General features: G+C 44.3%; 1 protein-coding gene across 2 annotated transcripts in view; it reads left to right on the top strand.

Annotated features, from left to right (window-relative positions):
• The window catches only part of FBXL13 (F-box and leucine rich repeat protein 13), a 278,659-nt gene that overhangs the window by 248,756 nt on the left and 13,264 nt on the right, over positions 1 to 16,639 (top strand). For both annotated transcript variants that reach the window (XM_056573484.1, XM_056573483.1), the window contains one exon: positions 15,087 to 15,221. In XM_056573484.1, the coding sequence (XP_056429459.1) occupies positions 15,087 to 15,221 (135 nt within the window). The remainder of the gene's footprint in view (positions 1 to 15,086; positions 15,222 to 16,639) is intronic.

Below are 16,639 nucleotides of genomic sequence, written 5' to 3'. Positions count from 1 at the left end.
GGAGGAACAGGTTAGTTACTGCAGTTAACATGATGGCTCACAGTAACCAGGACCTGAGGACCTGAGCTAGTTCAAGTCATGAGTCAGGTCATGCAATAACGGGAGCCTGTTGATTGCTCCCGCACTGACTCGCTTTTTCATGCGGGCCAGACATCACAGTCCAGTGGGTGAAGAGCTCCCCAGCTGAGCTGGATGTTAGCGTTGTCACACTAGTTTTATACTTGTTCATGTGGCACTACGGTCAATGTCAGTATGGCTTTGCCTCATAGTTTCTGCTACTGGTTAGCATGTATGCCTGTTAAAAATAAATAAAATAAAAATAAATACATTTAAAAAAAAGAAAATTAGGTGTAGTATACAGGTGTGTGTACATATATGTATGTACGGGTGTTTATTGCATGTACCACGGTGCATTACTGTTTTACATCACAGTAGATGGGAGAGCATTTATGCTGAGCATACCTGCCTTGTGTGTATAATATGTAGATGTTGAGCATAAAAATAAATAAATAAATAAATAAACATATACAGGCAAAGCATGTTGTTTATGCTATACATACGCTCATAGCATTCACTCATAACGGTTATACTGCACATAAGATCACGGAATTTATACTGCACATACACTCATAACAGTTATACTTGAATAGCATTTATACCGCCCATACGCTTATAGCATTTATACGGCACATACGCTTAGAGCATTTATACAGCACATACGCTCATAGCATGGTTACCGCTCATAGCACGTATACTGCATATACGCTCCTAGCATTATTCTGCACATATAACCATAGCTTTTATACGGCACATACGCTCATAGTTTATACCGCACATATGCTTTTATCATTTATTCAGCATATACGCTCATAAACGTTACTGCTCTTAGAATATATATTGTACATACACTCTTAGCATTTATATTGCACATATGCTCTAAGCTTTCATACTGCACATATGCTTTCATACTGCTCCTGGCATATATACTGCATATACGCTCATCGGATTTATTTTGTACACAACTCATAGAATTTATACTGCACATACGCTTATAGTTTTACATCACACATACGCTCTAGCTTTTATACTGCACACACGCTTATAGCATTAATACTGCTCATAGCATTGGTACCGCACATACATTCATAACATTTATACCACACACGCTCATAGCAGTTATACTGCACATATACGCTCAGAGCATTATACAGCAGACATGCTAATAGCATTTATAACGCACGTACACTCACAGCATTTATGCTGTTCATAAGCATGCATACTGCTTATACGCTTATAGCATGTATTCTGCACATATTCTCTTAGCATTTATACCACACATATGCTCATAGCATTTATTCCACACACACGCTTCTAGCACTTATAATGCTCGCACACGCACAGCTTTACACAGCATATACACTCATACAATTATACCACATTCGCTCACAGTATTTATGTCGCACTTATACTCACAGCAGTTATACTGCCTATATCATTTATACCACATATATATGCTTATAGCATTTGTACTGCACATATATTCATAACAATATACTGCACATACGCTTCATAGCATTTACTTGCTTATAAGATCGTAGCATTGTTCTGGTTGAGTAGCATTCATGCTATACATATGCTCATAGCACTTGTTCTGCACTAACATACATAGCGTTTATACTGCACTTCGTTAATAGTTTTATTCTGCTCGTCCATTCCTAAGCGTTTATACCACACATTTGTTCTTGCAGCATCCATACTGCACGTACATTCATTGCATTCATACCGTATATTCGCGCATGAGGTTCTATATGAAAAATATGCTAGTGGCATTGTATTGTGCTCACGCTCAGAGCATTTGTACCGTACCTGAGTTCGTAGTATTTTCTGCATGTTTTTTTTTTTTTTTAAACGCTCCAGCTTGATGCAGTGTGCTGGTATGTTTGCACCAACAAGTGGTTAGTTATTGTTGCAAGGTTTCCCCTAAGCGTTCCTGCTTGGACGTTTCTTACAGTGGGTATAGCGGGTGTTGCATAGGCACATCCTGTGCATTTTTGCTTCATTCGGCTCATTCAGGTTCACGTGTCTCAATCATGCATCTGGTTAGCGTGCCATTCCGTGCACACGGTTACCGTGTTATTTGGGAACGTGGTTAGCTTGTTTTATTCAGCGTATCCGGTTTCAGAATATATTATTATATACATACGGTTTAGCATGTTTAAAGCTTCGTTCATGGTTGGCATGTTATTGGGTATGGTTAGCAAGTTCTATCGGGTATCTATGCTTAGCATGTTTATTGCGTATATAGGATTAGCATGTTTGGAGTGCATTCGGTTATTCAGTGGTGCAGTACATTGGTGTGTGTACTTATTTCGTGGTTAGCTTTCGTTTGGATGTCCGTGGCATCTCATGCTGTACATATATTGTAAATATATACAATTACAGATTTCATATCATGCATATGTTTATTGCAGCTATATGAGCATATTCTGGTGTCTACCAAGTCGGCAGGGGAATGCATTACATAGATTATTGTTACCGGCTCGTTTTCCAGTGTAAGTACATTTCGAGTAGTATGTTGTGTGTCTTGTGCATACTGTAAGCATGTTTATTCTGGCTTTTTCTGTGCTTACGGTCAGCAGGTCTATACTGTGCATACGGTTAGGGTGTTTACACTATGCTTAAGGTTAGCGTTTTATTCGGGCATACGAGTAGCATGTTGTATTCTGTGCTTTCCGTTAGCATATTGATCAGTACGTACAGTTAGGGTGTTTATCCTGTCCTTACGGTCAGAATAGTCACATGCAGACGGTTAGTCTGTTTTATGTGCTTACGGTTAGTATGTGTTTAGGTGCACATGGTTAGCATGTTATATTGTGTGTGCTTTTGGTTAGTGTTTAGTCTGGGTATACGGTTAGTGTCTTCATTCTGTGTTTACAGTTAGTCTGTTTTATTCTATGCATATGGTTAGCGTGTTTTTTTTTTTCTGTGTGTATGGTTAGCGTGTTTTATTTCGTGCATACAGTTAGCATGTTTTCCAGGATTAGGGTAGAGTGTTTTGGTTAGGTACATACAGGTAGCGTGTTTTCTGTTCTGTTCATATGATTGGCATGTTTATTCTGAGCATGCAGTTAGTATGTTATTTTGGGCATGCGGTTAGCACAATGGTTTGCAAAAACCTCTCATGTCTACAGGCAAGATGGTTTCACGAAGACCTGTCACATCTACAGGCACAAGGTTTGTCACAAAGACCTATCAGGATCTACAGGGATGATGGTTTCGTAAAGACCTTTCACATCTACAGGCACAATGATTCCACAAAAACCTGTCACGTTTAAAGGCACGATGGCTAAAATTCACAAAGACCTGTCACGTTTTCAGGCACGAGGGTCGCAAGTCCTGTCACGACTACAGGAACAATGGCTGAAAATAGCTGATAGCTTATACCGGAATATCGGCCTGAAAGGCCACAGATTATCGGTATAGGCTCTAAAAAATCGATATCGGTCGATCCCTAGTCCTCAGGCACTAGTACATGTCTGGAGCCCTGAACACAAGTATAAAGCCCATAGGGCTGTATTTGTGCGAGGGGCGTAAGTATTTTACGTCCCTTGCACCTCTAGGTGGGGCTTGTAGGGATTAAGGGAGGGGCGTGAGTATATAACTTCCCCTTCCCTGCTCAGGCGGGGCATACATAATTGGTGGAACCCTCCTAACCCTCCCTTAATTTATTATTTTACCATAGGGTATGCCCTCTATAGGCGTGCCCTCAATACGCGGTTATGGCACGTTAGGCACGGGTATGTATGTAGGGTCCTCAGGCACTAGTACATGTCTGGAACCCTGAGCACAAATATTTTTAACACACTTACAGATTTATTCACAGAGATTTATTGTCATGTTTTAGCAGTTTTCCACAGGCTGGATTGCACAGGCTGCTGACATGCAGCCTGTGCAATCTAGCCTACTATGGATGGACACCTCACAGGCTGCCGTACTAGGCAGACCAGGGGCTATCAGCTGGCCTCCTACTGCCATGGCAACCAACAGGATTCCGCAATCACATGGCAGGATCACCGTTGGACATCCCCCCCCCCCCTGTTAACCCCATTGATTCCCTGATCAGGACTCATCACAGCATCTATGGAGTTAATGATGCAGAGACCGGCACGAACCCGGTCACGGCAGCTGCGGTGGGACCCGGCTGTGATTGACACCTTGGTCCTGCCGGCGATCTCCTGCAGCGCATCGTGCTGAGCAGGATATTGCCAGGATGTATACATATGTCCAGGTGCACGAACATGTCAGCAACTGGGTTTAAAATACAAGATTTTAGGATATAGCAAAATGGAAAATTATTTTTAAAAAATCACCCAAATTATTAAAAAATGTTAAAGGAGTTCTATAATGCACCTTTTTTTAAGACCATAATGTTCCTCTCTGCTTTACCTTTATGCGCATGTCTTCCTTTCTGAAATTGGTTCAGCCGTTCCTCTGCCACATCGCCGCAAATTTCCCGCACTTCCGGGTTATGGAGCCCTGGAGGATGACGTAAATATCGTCATCCCCCAAGCTCCCTTGCTTCTGTTTCCTGTCCCTCCGTGCCTCCCTCCTCATCCCCCCTCCCCTACTCAAGTCTCTCCCCTCCCCATTCATTTCAATAAACACACCCCTCACTGCAGCCCATGCCACTAAAGCCGCCCCTAAATTCCTTTGTGAATCTCCCTGTTAGTTACGGCAACGTAACTAACGGGGAGATGATTGGCTAATATTAACACATCATGAGATCAGTGCGCAGGCGCGGACGGACGCGGTTGATAGGCTGGGGGCATACAGAGGAGTTTGCACAGCCCAGCAAATCGGGGCTGTGCAAACGAAGATCATATGAATATGCAAAGTGTGGGAGTGACCCACAGGAGGCTGGGGCGGCCAGCAGGCAGCAGGGAGGATCTTAGAAATGGTGACGTTTCGTTACCTTGATGGCCGCAGCAGAGCGAATGCATAGGGTACGAAATTCATCAAGGAGAATCAGTGGCTGAACTTCCGGTTTCGGAGAAGTCTGGTATTACTGCAGATATCGTTGTCACGATGCCGGCTGGCAGGAGGTGGATCCTCTGTGCCAGAGAGGGATTGGCGTGGACCGTGCTAGTGGACCGGTTCTAAGTCACTACTGGTGTTCACCAGAGCCCGCCGCAAAGCGGGATGGTCTTGCTGCGGCGGTAGTGACCAGGTCGTATCCACTAGCAACGGCTCAACCTCTCTGACTGCTGAAGATAGGCGCGGTACAAGGGAGTAGACAGAAGCAAGGTCGGACGTAGCAGAAGGTCGGGGCAGGCAGCAAGGATCGTAGTCAGGGGCAACGGCAGGAGGTCTGGAACACAGGCTAGGAACACACAAGGGAACGCTTTCACTAGGCACAAGGGCAACAAGATCCGGCGAGGGAGTGCAGGGGAAGTGAGGTATACATAGGGAGTGCACAGGTGAAAACACTAATTGGAACCACTGCGCCAATCAGTGGCGCAGTGGCCCTTTAAATCGCAGAGACCCGGCGCGCGCGTGCCCTAGGGAGCGGGGCCGCGCGCGCCGGGACAGGAACGAGGGAGAGCGAGTCAGGTACGGAAGCCGGGGTGCGCATCGCGAGCGGGCGCCACCCGCATCGCGAATCGCATCCCGGCTGGAGGCGGTATCGCAGCGCACCCGGTCAGTGGATCTGACCGGGGCGCTGCCGTAGCGAAGATGTTGCGAGCGCTCCGGGGAGGAGCGGGGACCCGGAGCGCTCGGCGTAACAGTACCCCCCCCCTTGGGTCTCCCCCTCTTCTTAGAGCCTGAGAACCTGAGGACCAGACTTTTATCTAGGATATTGTCCTCAGGTTCCCAGGATCTCTCTTCAGGACCACAGCCCTCCCAGTCCACAAAAAAAAAAGTTTTACCTCTGACCTTTTTGGAGGCCAGTATCTCCTTTACAGTGAAGATATCAGAAGAACCGGAGACAGGAGTAGGAGAAATGAGTTTGGGAGAGAAGCGGTTGATGATGAGTGGTTTAAGAAGAGAAACGTGAAAGGCATTAGGAATACGAAGAGAAGGAGGAAGAAGAAGTTTGTAAGAGACAGGATTAATCTGGCACAAAACTTTGAAAGGACCAAGATAGCGTGGTCCCAATTTGTAGCTGGGAACACGGAAGCGGACATATTTAGCGGAGAGCCATACCTTGTCTCCGGGAGAAAAAATGGGGGAGCTCTTCTTTTCTTATCAGCAAACTTCTTCATTCGTGATGAAGCCTGAAAGAGAGAATTTTGGGTCTCTTTCCATATGGTGGAAAGATCACGAGTTATTTCATCCACAGCGGGCAAACCAGAGGGCAAGGGAGTAGGGAGGGGGGGAAGAGGGTGACGGCCGTACACCACGAAAAATGGGGATTTGGAAGAAGATTCAGAGACTCTGAAGTTGTACGAGAATTCGGCCCATGGTAGAAGATCTGCCCAGTCATCCTGGCGGGAGGAAACAAAATGCCGTAAATAATCACCCAGGACCTGGTTAATTCTTTCTACTTGCCCATTGGATTGAGGATGATAAGCAGAAGAAAAGTTTAATTTGATCTTGAGTTGTTTACAGAGAGCCCTCCAGAACTTTGACACGAATTGGACGCCTCTATCCGAGACGATCTGCGTGGGCAACCCGTGAAGACGAAAAATGTGTACAAAAAATTGTTTTGCCAACTGAGGCGCTGAAGGAAGACCAGGAAGAGGAATAAAATGTGCCATCTTGGAAAATCGATCAACGACCACCCAAACAACAGTGTTGCCACGGGATGGGGGTAAGTCTGTAATAAAGTCCATACCAATCAGAGACCAAGGCTGTTCGGGGACAGGCAGAGGATGAAGAAGACCAGCGGGCTTCTGGCGAGGAGTCTTATCCCGGGCACAGACAGTGCAGGCCCGCACAAAATCAGCAACATCCGTCTCCAGAGTCGGCCACCAATAGAAACGAGAGATGAGTTGCACAGATTTCTTGATGCCCGCATGGCCTGCGAGATGGGAGGAGTGACCCCATTTGAGGATTCCGAGGCGTTGGCGTGGAGAGACGAAGGTCTTCCCTGGAGGAGTTTGCCTGATGGAGGCTGGAGAAGTGGAGATCAGGCAGTCAGGAGGAATGATGTGTTGCGGAGAGAGCTCTACTTCCGAGGCATCCGAGGAACGAGAGAGAGCATCGGCCCTAATGTTCTTATCGGCAGGGCGAAAGTGAATTTCAAAATTAAACCGGGCAAAGAACAGAGACCACCTGGCCTGGCGAGGATTGAGCCGTTGGGCAGACTGGAGATAGGAGAGATTCTTGTGATCGGTGTAAATAATAACTGGAAATTTAGATCCCTACAGCAGATGCCTCCATTCCTCAAGTGCTAATTTAATGGCCAGTAGCTCTCGATCCCCGATGGAATAGTTCCTCTCCGCCGGAGAGAAGGTCCTAGAAAAAAAACCACAGGTAACAGCATGCCCGGAAGAATTTTTTTGTAGAAGAACTGCTCCAGCTCCTACTGAGGAGGCATCAACCTCCAATAGGAAGGGTTTAGATGGGTCAGGTCTGGAGAGCACGGGAGCAGAAGAAAAGGCAGACTTGAGCCGTTTAAAGGCGTCTTCCGCTTGAGGAGGCCATGACTTAGGATTGGCATTCTTTTTGGTTAAAGCCACGATAGGAGCCACAATGGTGGAAAAATGTGGAATAAATTGTCTGTAATAATTGGCGAACCCCAAAAAACGTTGGATAGCACGGAGTCCGGAGGGGCGTGGCCAATCTAAGACGGCAGAGAGTTTGTCTGGATCCATTTGTAGTCCCTGGCCAGAGACCAAGTATCCTAGGAAAGGAAGAGATTGACATTCAAACAGACATTTCTCCATTTTGGCATAAAGTTGATTGTCACGAAGTCTCTGAAGAACCATGCTGACATGCTGGCGGTGTTCTTCTAGGTTGGCAGAAAAAATCAGAATATCGTCCAGATACACAACAACACAGGAATATAAGAGATCACGAAAAATTTCATTAACAAAGTCTTGGAAGACGGCAGGGGCGTTGCACAGGCCAAAGGGCATGACCAGATACTCAAAGTGTCCATCTCTAGTGTTAAATGCCGTCTTCCATTCATCCCCCTCCCTGATGCGGATGAGATTATAAGCACCTCTTAAGTCCAGTTTGGTAAAGATGTGGGCACCTTGGAGGCGATCAAAGAGTTCAGAGATAAGAGGTAGAGGGTAGCGGTTCTTTACCGTGATTTTATTAAGACCACGGTAGTCAATGCAAGGACGTAGGGAGCCATCTTTTTTGGACACAAAGAAAAATCCAGCTCCGGCAGGAGAGGAGGATTTGCGGATAAACCCCTTTTTTAAATTTTCCTGGATGTACTCAGACATAGCAAGAGTCTCTGGGGCGGACAGAGGATAAATTCTGCCCCGGGGTGGAGTAGTGCCCGGGAGGAGGTCAATAGGACAGTCATAAGGCCTGTGAGGAGGTAGAGTCTCAGCTTGTTTTTTGCAAAACACATCAGCAAAGTCCATATAGGCCTTAGGGAGACCGGTTACAGGGGGGAACCACAGGGTCACGGCAGGGAGTACTGGGAACCGGTTTAAGGCAGTCCTTGAAACAAGAGGTACCCCAGCTCTTGATCTCCCCTGTGGACCAATCCAGGGTTGGGGAATGGCGTTGGAGCCACGGTAGTCCAAGGAGAATTTCGGAAGTGCAATTGGGGAGGACCAAGAACTCAATTTTTTCTTGATGAGGTCCGATGCACATTAGAAGGGGCTCCGTGCGGTAACGTATGGTACAGTCCAATCTTTCATTGTTAACACAATTGATGTAGAGGGGTCTGGCGAGACTGGTTACCGGGATGTTGAACCTGTTGATGAGAGAGGCCAAAATAAAGTTTCCTGCAGATCCGGAATCCAAGAAGGCCATAGTAGAGAAGGAGAAGGTAGATGCAGATATCCGCACAGGCACAGTAAGACGTGGAGAAGCAGAGTTGACATCAAGGACTGTCTCACTTTTGTGCGGAGTCTGCGTGCGTCTTTCCAGGCGGGGAGGACGGATAGGACAATCCTTCAGGAAGTGTTCGGTACCGGCACAGTACAGGCAGAGATTCTCCATGCGGCGTCGTGTCCTCTCTTGAGGTGTCAGGCGAGACCGGTCAACTTGCATAGCCTCCACGGCGGGAGGCACAGGAACGGATTGCAGAGGACCAGAGGAGAGAGGAGCCGGGGAGAAAAAACGCCTCGTGCGAACAAAGTCCATATCCTGGCGGAGCTCCTGACGCCTTTCGGAAAAACGCATGTCAATGCGAGTGGCAAGATGAATGAGTTCATGTAGATTAGCAGGAATTTCTCGTGCGGCCAGAACATCTTTAATGTTGCTGGATAGGCCTTTTTTAAAGGTCGCGCAGAGGGCCTCATTATTCCAGGATAGTTCAGAAGCAAGAGTACGGAATTGTATGGCGTACTCGCCAACGGAAGAATTACCCTGGACCAGGTTCAGCAGGGCAGTCTCAGCAGAAGAGGCTCGGGCAGGTTCCTCAAAGACACTACGAATTTCCGAGAAGAAGGAGTGTACAGAGGCAGTGACGGGGTCATTGCGGTCCCAGAGCGGTGTGGCCCATGACAGAGCTTTTCCAGACAGAAGGCTGACTACGAAAGCCACCTTAGACCTTTCAGTAGGAAACTGGTCCGACATCATCTCCAAGTGCAGGGAACATTGTGAAAGAAAGCCACGGCAAAACTTAGAGTCCCCATCAAATTTATCCGGCAAGGATAGTCGTAGGCCTGAAGCGGCCACTCGCTGCGGAGGAGGTGCAGGAGCTGGCGGAGGAGATGATTGCTGAAGCTGTGGTAGTAGCTGCTGTAGCATCACGGTCAGTTGAGACAGCTGGTGGCCTTGTTGCGCTATCTGTTGTGACTGCTGGGCGACCACCGTGGTGAGGTCAGCGACAACTGGCAGAGGTACTTCAGCGGGATCCATGGCCGGATCTACTGTCACGATGCCGGCTGGCAGGAGGTGGATCCTCTGTGCCAGAGAGGGATTGGCGTGGACCGTGCTAGTGGACCGGTTCTAAGTCACTACTGGTGCTCACCAGAGCCCGCCGCAAAGCGGGATGGTCTTGCTGCGGCGGTAGTGACCAGGTCGTATCCACTAGCAACGGCTCAACCTCTCTGACTGCTGAAGATAGGCGCGGTACAAGGGAGTAGACAGAAGCAAGGTCGGACGTAGCAGAAGGTCGGGGCAGGCAGCAAGGATCGTAGTCAGGGGCAAAGGCAGGAGGTCTGGAACACAGGCTAGGAACACACAAGGGAACGCTTTCACTAGGCACAAGGGCAACAAGATCCGGCGAGGGAGTGCAGGGGAAGTGAGGTATACATAGGGAGTGCACAGGTGAAAACACTAATTGGTGGCCCTTTAAATCGCAGAGACCCGGCGCGCGCGCGCGCCCTAGGGAGCGGGGCCGCGCGCGCCGGGACAGGAACGAGGGAGAGCGAGTCAGGTACGGAAGCCGGGGTGCGCATCGCGAGCGGGCGCCACCCGCATCGCGAATCGCATCCCGGCTGGAGGCGGTATCGCAGCGCACCCGGTCAGTGGATCTGACCGGGGCGCTGCCGTAGCGAAGATGTTGCGAGCGCTCCGGGGAGGAGCGGGGACCCGGAGCGCTCGGCGTAACAATCGTAATGGAGGTAAATGACAAACTTATATAACTTCAGCAGAGGTTTATCATGGTCTAAAAAGATTTTGTTCTGGAGTACTCCTTTAAACATAAAAACCTGATTTAAATGGGCTGTCAGATTCAAAAACTTTTTATATGTTCTACATCTTGGCAAAACATTAACCTTTCTAATATACCTCATAAGAAAATGTTATTTCCTTTTTATAGAAATCATGGCTTTGTCCAAGCTGAAGCACAGGCATGGAAAAAGTCCAGTAAGTGAGGGTGGGCTAGTACTCTGTGCTCTCTCCTGTCTGATAGGGCTCCTCTGTCGGGACCCCTCAGACAGGTAGGGCTCTGTGCACTGATGACAAGCAGGGCTCTGTGCAGTGGGCCCTGTGACAGCAGGATGATTGACAAGCCAGGAACCTGCACAGAGCCCTGCTTGTCCTGACCTCACTTCCTGTATTTGGTCTTCTCACAGTCAATAACTGCAAGGACAGAATTGTTTCACCAAAAAAAAAACATTTTTAATCAACGATATTACAAATATACATATTATGGTATTATCTACATTATATCAAAGGTTTTTGTTAAAGCAACAGGTACACTTTAATGTTTTGCCAAGATGTACAACATATAAAAGGTTCTGACAATGCCCATTTAAACAATCTGTCATTTTTTGACAACACATTCCCTTTAATGTTATCAACAACATAACTGTTCCATATATAGACATTATTTCATGGGGCTTTCCTTATTAGAAAGGAGTGATGAACTAATGCCTAATATCAGTGCTCAAACTAACAAATTATTTTGTGGTTGCAGTTCAAGGTCTAATAGAATCTACCCTTCTGGTAAGGTTTTCTATTATAGCAGTAAAGAGGTCTGTTTCCTGATATGAGGATGTGCCAGCAGCATCCCCAACATGCGATTGTCAGGGGTTCCTGCAGATTGACCATCTATCAGCTCACCATTTGGGGTGCTGCCACAGGAAAAAAAGTTGTCCTGGTATTCACATAAACATTAAGATTTATGTACATTGTAACTACATTTTATGCTGACTCTGTTCTTCCCACCTTTGCATGGGTTTACCCTGTGTACTCCGGTTTCCTTCCACACTCCAAAATGTACTGATAGGTGAATTTAGATTGTGAGCCCCCCTGGGGACAGGAACCAATTTGAGTGTACAGCATTGGGGAATTTGTGAGTACTAGATAAAGAATTATTTAATGTATGTAGTCCTTCCCATAATTTTCTTGGAAAATGCTGATTAAGGGTGTTTCCATGTACACAGCAGACCTTTTGGGCTTCTCAGGGTCTTGTATAATTTGACCTTCACTTTTACATCTCATTACATCTAAATAGCTTCTGTTCTGGGCAGGAAATTATTGGCAGTAACATCCAGAAATCTGTACATTTTACAGAGGAAACACATTAGGGATTTTCTTTGGTTTTCTTAGCTTTGTCTAAAACATAATACAATTTACTAAGTTAAAGAATTAGCATGTAATGCAGCTGTGAGAATATCACTTTTAAAGTAACAAGACAGCTGCTTTTTCTGTTCTAACTTTACTAGCGAGATGTAGGAAACATTTTAATATTTGCAAGATGTTAATATTTTATGTGCCAGACAAATGCTGATGCAGCTGTATAGACAAGGTTCAGTCATTTTTCATTGTTGAAACCTTAGAAAGGATTGTTAAAATCCTTAGAAAGGATGGTTAAAAAGAAGCTGCTAAATATAGTATAACAATAAGCAATGAAATTATACTAGATACATTGGTTATACTGGATATCTAGTATGGAGTTGTAAGGACTCTTTCTGCTGCCATACAGACTTAGAAGGTTCAGTTTACTCCTAAAGTAGAATACCTTAGTACATGTGACAAGAAAATGAGCATGCTGTTTTATTCATAGACACACAAAGGTACAGCAAAGGCCCTATGTACCTTTTTGGAAGCCTTGTTATAGCTCTGTACAAAACATGATTCATAACATGATCTTCAACCCTTACGATTATTAGCTGGCTTCTGCATTTAAAGAGTATCTGTTATGAGCTTGATACATTTTTAATCCTCCCAGTTCACTTCCTTTTTTTAAATTATTCTTTAGTTTTCTACCTTGATATTGTTCTGTATATTCTATTCAGTCTCAGTCAGCTCCACAGACTGGGGAGAACGTATTCCCTCACTCTGCAACACACAGCTGAAAGCAGTTCAGTGTGTGAGCAGCTGTGATTAGCTAAGGCGCACCCCCCCCCCCCCCCTCAGCTCTCTGCACTGAACTCTACAGTGTGTTAGCCCTGCCCAGCATCTTGCAAAGGGAGGTCAAATATTTAGCAGAATATTCTGCACAATATTCATTACTATGCACTGAAGTTATCATGACTTTACAGTCTAGCTTAGCTCAAAGGGAAAGGAAGTTGAAATATTCAGCTCTATACACTGTGCTGAGCTTAGGTCCCACCTGCATTTGGTGACTTTTGTTTCTGCCAGACTGCTGAAGGACACAATCTGCAATGAGGACTGCAGGCAGGACCAGAAGGAGGACCCCTGGTGGTCAAACTTTCAGGCTATGTTCACACAGTAGAATTTCTGCACAGAATTCTGCATAAAAATTCTGCAGTAAATTCTGCATAAATGAATTCCCCTCTTGAATTCAATAGAATTCCTGCAGTGGAAATTCAGCAGCAGAAATTCTGCTATGTGAATGGGACAGCAAAATCCCATTAAAGTGTATTGGCTATAAATTCATGCAGAATTTTTATGCAGAATTCCATGCAGAAATCCTGGCGTGTGAACATAGCCTTAGGGGTTAACTTATATTAGAAAAGTACTATAAATAGGCTAATCTATAACATATTCATTTTTATTAATAATGTCAGGGACCATTTAAACCATAAGGTGTTTTACATACAGAAATATTTAAGGCATAGGATCTCCTTTGAAAATCATTTGATAGTTGACATAAGATTTAAAGTAACAACATATTTGCCTACATTATTACCTCCTAAGGGTCAGCTATGAATGCCACCACACATGGCACAGGCCCTTCAACACCTGAATGCCAAAATCTACAATTATAATTGCATCAATAAAGGGTTGGAGCTGCCCCCTGTGTAACACAATTTCATTGCGATCACAATGACAGACTGTTTTATAGTTGCATTCTATAGGTACAGACTATAATGCATTTAAATACATACTGTAGGTATTCTAACACATTATTATAACAACAACAATACTCAAAAGTCTGATAGTGGGACAAAAAAGAAATAAATAATGAAGTAAAGTAAGTATTCCAGTATTTTGTTGTAAGAATGTAATATATTTTTGCGCAAAACTTTTTGAAGGATTGTGAACTGTGCTTATCACTTTTAGGGTGGGGCTTAGTGTAAAGGGGTGTGGCCTCAGATGGTCCACAACCTTAACATTTAGAAAACTAGCTCTTAGCTGGCATAGATTTGTAGTCTGTGTCGCATGGACAGCAATAGATGAGACAAGAGGCTTGCTCCATTTAATAAGGCTATAAATTGGAATGTTATGCAGCTAAAAGTAAGAAATCTGCTGAGCCTAGGAGTGTTCTAAAGAGGTTGATAAAGATTAAGGGTCATAAATACTTTTTAATAAACCGATAGATCATGAGATTACTTAGACTCCCTTCATATCTTTGGGTGGAGAATGCTTTGGGTCAGATCTTCATACCTTCCCCTAAAATACAGTATTAACAGTCTACTGCTACCTGACTACTGTACTGTATTTAATAACTTAAAAAAACAACAGTCCCCAAAAAACTTAATGCGAAATGTGAATCTATTCTACACAGGGCAGTGGTAGGTTTGATGATAGCCAGATGTCATTCTATCATTTAATATGCATTACTGTCCTCATCTGTGACAATACCAGATAATAGAGATGAGCGAACTTACAGTAAATTCGATTCGTCACGAACTTCTCGGCTCGGCAGTTGATGACTTATCCTGAATAAATGAGTTCAGCTTTCAGGTGCTCCGGTGGACTGGAAAAGGTGGATACAGTCCTAGGAAAGAGTCTCCTAGGACTGTATCCACCTTTTCCAGCCCACGGGAGCACCTGAAAGCTGAACTCATTTATGCAGGAAAAGTCATCAACTGCCGAGCCAAGAAGTTCGTGACGAATCAAATTTACTGTAAGTTCGCTCATCTCTACCAGATAAACACTGGGATCTCTGAAGTTTGCTGTACAATACCTATTTTCCATTTAATGTAAACAGATACAACAACTTGAGGCCTAGCCATAGCATTAAACCACCATGTGAGGAGGCTTATAAAATAGGTTACCTACAAACATTTAGGGTCAGTACTAAGTCTATTTTATATGTTTGATTAAAAGCAGATACCACATAGTTAATCCTGACTGTCTATATGTCCCTACAGAAATTCTGCCATCAATCAAAGGATCTAGAAGCGCTGGATATTTCTCATTGTTTGCAAGTATCAAACAACACTGTGAAAACAATAGCATTTTGCTGTAAGATGCTGACATCCATTAATATTTCTGGATGCCCAAAGGTAAGCCATATAAGTTGTAAAATATAAAAACTGAGACCCTTGTACAAATAAGATGGAAATGGCACTACCAATTCTATAAATTCTTGTTTTGATAATCTGTATTAAAATCAAATATGAAAATTAAAAAACAAATGTATAAAAAAAAATTAAAGGTATACTCCGGTGGAAAACTTTTTTTTTTTTTTTTTAATCAACTAATGCCAGAAACAGATTTGTAAATGACTTCTATTAAAAAACTATTGTACCCTTCCAGTACTTTTTAGCAGCTGTATGCTACAGAGGAAATTATTTTCTTTTTTAATTTATTTTTTGTCTTGCCCCAGTGCTCTCGGCTGACACCTGATGCCCGTATCAGGAACTGTCAAGAGCAGGAGAAAATCCCCATTGCAAACCTATGCTGCTCTGGACAGTTCCTGACACGGACAGAGGTGTCAGCCGAGAGCACTGTGGATAAGACAAAAAAAAAGGCAAAAAAGAAAATAAATTCCTCTGCAGCATACAGCTGCTAAAAGGGACTGGAAGGGTAAAGATTTTTTAATAGAAGTCATTTACAAATCTGTTTAACTTTCTGGCACCAGTTGATTTAAAAAAAAAAAATTCCACCGGAGTACCCCTTTAAACCCCAGGGACATGAGGGTGCAGCAAGTTTCCAAATGCCTAGGTAAATGGTGCCAACATGCTGGGGACTTTCACCAAACAGGATGGAAAACTACAATGTAGCTCCACTCTGAACAAGAATCGGCCAATTTATGTATTATTCATAGGCAGGAGAAGCCTGGAAATGTTATTATGCTTCATGGAATGTAACTTAGAGACTAATGGACTCCTTGTCAGTTCAGACAGAGAAAGGGTCATGTCATATGCTTCTATTACCTCTGTGTGCCCCTTTGCCCTTGCTGTAGTGTTTTTATTTTACTTTTGTCTATGACAATTCCCAGCATTCCATGTGGCCAGAGACAGTATGTCATAAGTCACATGGACTCCAGGGGAGTGTGACTATGCAGCAATGGGTGGGTGGATAGCATTATTTCAATAAATTCCACAATATGATTCATTGCCAGAATACAGTAAACTGAAGTTGGCATTAGTTGTTACCAATAGGGCTGGTGAATACCATACTATGTGACTATCTTGGCTGTCTGAAGACATTCCTATTCTGCACAATGCAGCTAGGAGGACAGGAAGGTTCACCAAGCATCGGGGATTGATAAAGTACATCAACTTAATTGCCACTCAAAAGAGAAAACAAATATGATTATAAATAAGTAAAAAGAGTGCTATGTACAGTGGGGATCAAAAGTTTGGGCACCCCAGGTAAAAATTTGTATTAATGTGCATAAAGAAGCCAAGGAAAGATGGAAAAATCTCCAAAAGGCATCAAATTACAGTTTAGACATTCTTATAATATGTCAACAAAA

The sequence above is a fragment of the Hyla sarda genome, chromosome 4, assembly GCF_029499605.1.
Source record: "Hyla sarda isolate aHylSar1 chromosome 4, aHylSar1.hap1, whole genome shotgun sequence".
Taxonomy (NCBI): domain Eukaryota; kingdom Metazoa; phylum Chordata; class Amphibia; order Anura; family Hylidae; genus Hyla; species Hyla sarda.
This window is presented reverse-complemented; position numbering and strand designations above follow the sequence as displayed.